Source organism: Pyrus communis, chromosome 8 (assembly GCF_963583255.1).
Source record: "Pyrus communis chromosome 8, drPyrComm1.1, whole genome shotgun sequence".
Lineage (NCBI taxonomy): Eukaryota > Viridiplantae > Streptophyta > Magnoliopsida > Rosales > Rosaceae > Pyrus > Pyrus communis.
The window spans coordinates 20,876,799-20,881,144 of record NC_084810.1 but is presented as its reverse complement, the minus strand read 5'-3'; the positions used below and the strand labels follow the sequence as shown (position 1 = coordinate 20,881,144).

Below are 4,346 nucleotides of genomic sequence, written 5' to 3'. Positions count from 1 at the left end.
ACTGTCTCTGTTAGCGATCTAGCTGACTTGTCCAATTTCATAAATTAGATTTTGGAGTCATATGATCAAATATAGACACAATCACATGAAATTCAATCTCCCAATCACTTTTTCTTTATTTGTTGACCGACGCGAGTTAAGCAGTCAGTTAAAACCGCGTATCTCTAATAAAATCTAATTTAAGTCTTTTGCATTTGAGGTTAAATCTTATTTTTAATAAATTAAAATAGTTCAAAATATAATGTTGTAAATAGTATTTAAAATATTGATATCGGTGAAAATTTCAATATGCAAATTTGTAAAAATATCTATGGATACATGGATATTGATTTGCCTTTGAGGAAATGATAAAATTTAGTAAAAACGTAGAAATTTAAAATAAAACTTTAAGGATTGTCAAATTAGAACAAAATATAAAAACTTTTCTAATATTTACCAATGTGTAAGAAACATCGATGAAAATATCTTATCAAAGAAATTTCAAACGGTGATTGTATAAAAAGAAAATGACTTTTATTTATTTGTATTTTTTGCACTACAATCCCATTTCTATGCACAAACTACAGAAAAATAATTCAATCTTGCCACCCAAAAAATGAAAATAAAATAATATTACATTTCCGCAAGGAAAGAGTAGTGTTTGGCAACATACCCTTTGACTCTTTCCAACCAGCCATTCAAGAATTTTGAATTTTCAACTTAGAAAAATAATTTCCTCCTCTTTTTTTTTTTCCTTCCCCAATTCAGATATCTAACAGACTCTCAAACCACCAACTAATAAGTTCCTTGAACCTCAAGTAAACAAATTTAAGAGGACCACAACACATCTAACCCTAACCCAAATTGCCTGCAACTCCCTTTGCTTGTTTTCCAAAACTACATAACACATGGACTTTTATCTGTACACAGCAGCTCCTTGGATTCTTCTCTCTTGCACTTGCACGAAAGCAACGAATCCGACAAGCGTCAAGGCTTGTCAACCCATTCATTCCCGGCCATAATCCTTCCTGAGCCACGGCCACCCATCTTCCCAAAAGAACCAAGTGCCGATAAGCTCTTGAAGCTGCTGCTGCCCTCGCTGAAGTTTCGGGACCTCCTTGCCTTTCTTAGTTTGGAGGAATTGTTATCTTCGGTGTCATGATCATCATCATCACAACTTTTGATCTTTGCAACTACCAAATGGGCAATTGGGCTTCGGCAGAATGGGCAAACTGGTGGCGTAAGGCATAATGTAGTTGGATTTGGCTTCTTGTGGCAGCAGAGAGCTAGAGTGCATTGTGCACACATTTGGTGACCGCAATTCTGGACTTCAATTGTACACACCTGCTCAAAGCATATGCAGCATTGATCTAAATCGCTTTCCTGCAATAAAACGTCTGAATTAATACTTTGGTCCCCGTGCATTAAACAATATGATAAATGTCTCTATAATTCACGACCGCTGAAAATGTCTCCTTGACCTACTAAATCCGAAAACTGTAGGAAAAAATGAGGTGCATCCTACACTAGTAAAGATCTAATTCAGCAGCAAGATCAAAATTTAATGCTTCGAAAGGGGACCGTAGCCAAGGAAAACAAATGAAGCAAAGACAAAATAGTACAGTGTTCCTAATGTTAGGATTCAGAAAACTGTCATGGGACTCATGGTCCAGCTCACTGTATGGAAAATAAAGCTCATGACTTCTGATTTTTGATCAGAAACACAGCTTCTGATTTTAAAGAACAAGATAATTCTTCTGCCGAAAAAAAAAAGAAAAGAGCAAGGTAATTCACAACATTTAAAAAATTTCTGTCTAAGCAACCAAGTTCATTGATTCCGTCTTTCAGAAACACTAAATTAAAGGACAAGACAGCAACTTGTCAATCCAAAATTAGAATAATAGACCTCACTCATGTAATGTCGTAGACAATTAAGAAGAAAAGATATTTCATTGGGTGGTTAGATTTCAATCAAACTCTTTTTGGTTATTGAGTAGCATTGAGAAAGTGGGCGAAACCCACCATAAGCTCCTACTTTATTTAATAGACATACTTGAATACGAAGAAAGAGAGGGTGGGAAATTACCACAGATATATTGTCATCCATCCCTGTATCAGAATGCAACGGAGATGGAAGAGAGTAAGCAGTTCCTTTCAAGATGTTCCTTTCCCTTTCCCTGTTTGCCTCCATTAAGGCCTGTTCTAGTAGAGCTTTTGCTTCCTGATTAAGCTCATTAATAAACTTTAAAGGTGCTGGCCACACAAGAGGCTCAGCTGATGAAGGATTTAGCATGGCCGCACAAGCTCCGTGTTTGTGTTTCAAAGCAACTATATATGGTATTCTCCTGCATATATAAAAGCACATAAGATATAAGCTCAAATGGAGTTTCAAAAATCACATTAAGGGACATGATCATCCATTCAGATGGTACTAATCAAGAAAAGAGTCGAGCAATTTAAAGGTGAAACAAAATGATTATACCATGAGACAACGTAAAACATAGCTCAAGAATTTAGTCTTGTATATAAATTAAGAAATGAAAGTATTACTCAATTTTAGAAAGGAATGAAATTATACCCCGATGAATCTCTTTGAACACGATCTGCACCCCATGCCAACAATCCCCGTATGCAATCCAGAGATCCCCCACTAGCCGCCAAATGAAGTGCAGTGCTCCCAGGGAAGCTGTAAAAAGAAATTCATCAATGTACAGAACAGAACTAACACCGCTGATTAATCGGGATTAAGAATTTCAGCACAATTCTTACCCATATCTACCAGTTGAAGCAGACACAAGAGCCCCGTTGTCTAACAGAATATCTACACATTCAGGCCTACTTCGACGTGCTGCCAAATGCAACGGTGTTGCTCCTTTACCGTCTCTAATATTCACAAATCGGGCAAATCCCCTGAAATCCAATCCAACAAACTCATGTTATCGATAAGCAAATAGCCAGAGTAATCAAAGAGGGGACCGAATCAGTGTGGAGAGTAAAAGGAGACCAACCAGGAAACAGAAACAGGACTCGAACGAGCAGCAGAAACAATAGCTTGAAGGCAACCGGAATGGCCATAGTAAGCGGCATAATGCAAGCAAGTTCTTCCGTTGAGGGAATCAAACATCAATACCTGATTAATATCCCACCATGATTTCATAGTTAATATTTAGAAATACGAACAAAATTTTGCAAATCAGAGACAAAAACAAAAAGTTGGGATTTTACACATACATTTGCACCTGCTTCAAGAAGCTTTTGCACGCAGGAGATCTTGCCATGCATTGCAGCCAGCATCAATGGAGTCTGAATCATTTCCAATCAACAAAACCATAAGACAATTAGAACAAGAAAAACAGAACAAAACAAAACAAAAAATATCAAAATTCCAAAATTTTCACATTCGGAGCCAAAAGTAATTAAAATTACCTGCTTGTGACGATTTAACGCATCTGGATTTACAGATCGTTCTAACAGCATAGAAAGAATCTGCGAATCAAAGCAAAAACGGAGAAGCAAGATCATAAATCAAACATCTAAACCGCATAAAGATTTCCCAACCCAAAAAAAAAAAAAAAAAAAAAGATTAACCACCAAGAATAAAAAAACCCATTTGCCAAAAATCTAGAAGAACTCCAAAAAATCATTGATTTTCTGAAATCCCAATGAATCAAAAGAGTCAATACGAAGAAACCACCTTGATCTGGCCGTTGGCGGCGGCGATATGAAGAGCGGAGTGGCGGTCGTAGACGGTGGAGTGGCGTAGGAGAGTCGGGTCTCTCTCTAACACATCTTCAACAGTGTCCAGCTCCCCAAATTGTACGGCTCTGAACAGCCCATGTTGGTCACTCTCTCTGCAACTCAACCCTTGACCCATCTCTCTCTCTCTCTCTCTAGTTTCTCTCTCTTAATCTCAATTAATGGAGTCAATGGGAGCACTTCATTCAGCTATATCTTTGAGCCACCTTCACCTGAAGGCAGAAGGTGGTGGCCTCCATCGCCAACTGAATATAAAGGTTTCACATTTATGCATTTCAAGTCTAGAGAGAGAGCTTTGGAGTTTGGAGCTGCCCGGAAGGAGAAGGGCTGAACGAGTCAGTGTTCGGGCAGTCACTAAGACTGACTACGGGCAGCAGTCAGATATTTCTGGGGCAGTTAGATTTGATTTCGAAACAGTACGATGGGCCAACCAGCGACACCCAGTTTGATTAAATCAATCGCAGCCGTTGAAATTTTTACTCTATTTTTCCAGTCGTTGGATTGGAAATAATTAGGCTACTAATGTTGAAATTAAGGATGTTTAATTCGATATTAGGAAAATGGTTTACCGTGTTGAAGTTTGACTGTATTTAGTTTTGGGCAGAAGGACT

The 4,346-nt window shown here is 37.9% G+C and overlaps 1 protein-coding gene across 1 annotated transcript; it reads right to left on the bottom strand.

The window, feature by feature from the left end:
- Window positions 1-491: 491 nt before the first annotated feature.
- LOC137741914 (putative E3 ubiquitin-protein ligase XBAT31) lies at window positions 492-4,009 on the bottom strand. The gene is made up of 8 exons (XM_068481613.1): window positions 3,674-4,009; window positions 3,406-3,465; window positions 3,211-3,282; window positions 2,988-3,109; window positions 2,749-2,889; window positions 2,558-2,665; window positions 2,066-2,324; window positions 492-1,362 (listed from the first exon to the last, which is right to left on the bottom strand). Exons 1-8 carry the CDS (start codon window positions 3,851-3,853, stop codon window positions 967-969), a joined length of 1,338 nt encoding a protein of 445 aa, XP_068337714.1. The 5' UTR covers window positions 3,854-4,009; the 3' UTR covers window positions 492-966.
- Between the last annotated feature and the right edge of the window lie 337 nt (window positions 4,010-4,346).

Excerpts from the sequence above, each read along its gene's own strand:
- LOC137741914 (XM_068481613.1), bottom strand. The coding sequence starts at position 3,853 with ATGGGTCAAGGGTTGAGTTGCAGAGAGAGTGACCAACATGGGCTGTTC. Across the intron at positions 3,283-3,405 it reads CGTTAAATCGTCACAAGCAG|ACTCCATTGATGCTGGCTGC; the intron begins GTAATTTTAATT and ends GAAATGATTCAG. Across the intron at positions 1,363-2,065 it reads TGGATGACAATATATCTGTG|GAAAGCGATTTAGATCAATG; the intron begins GTAATTTCCCAC and ends GTTTTATTGCAG.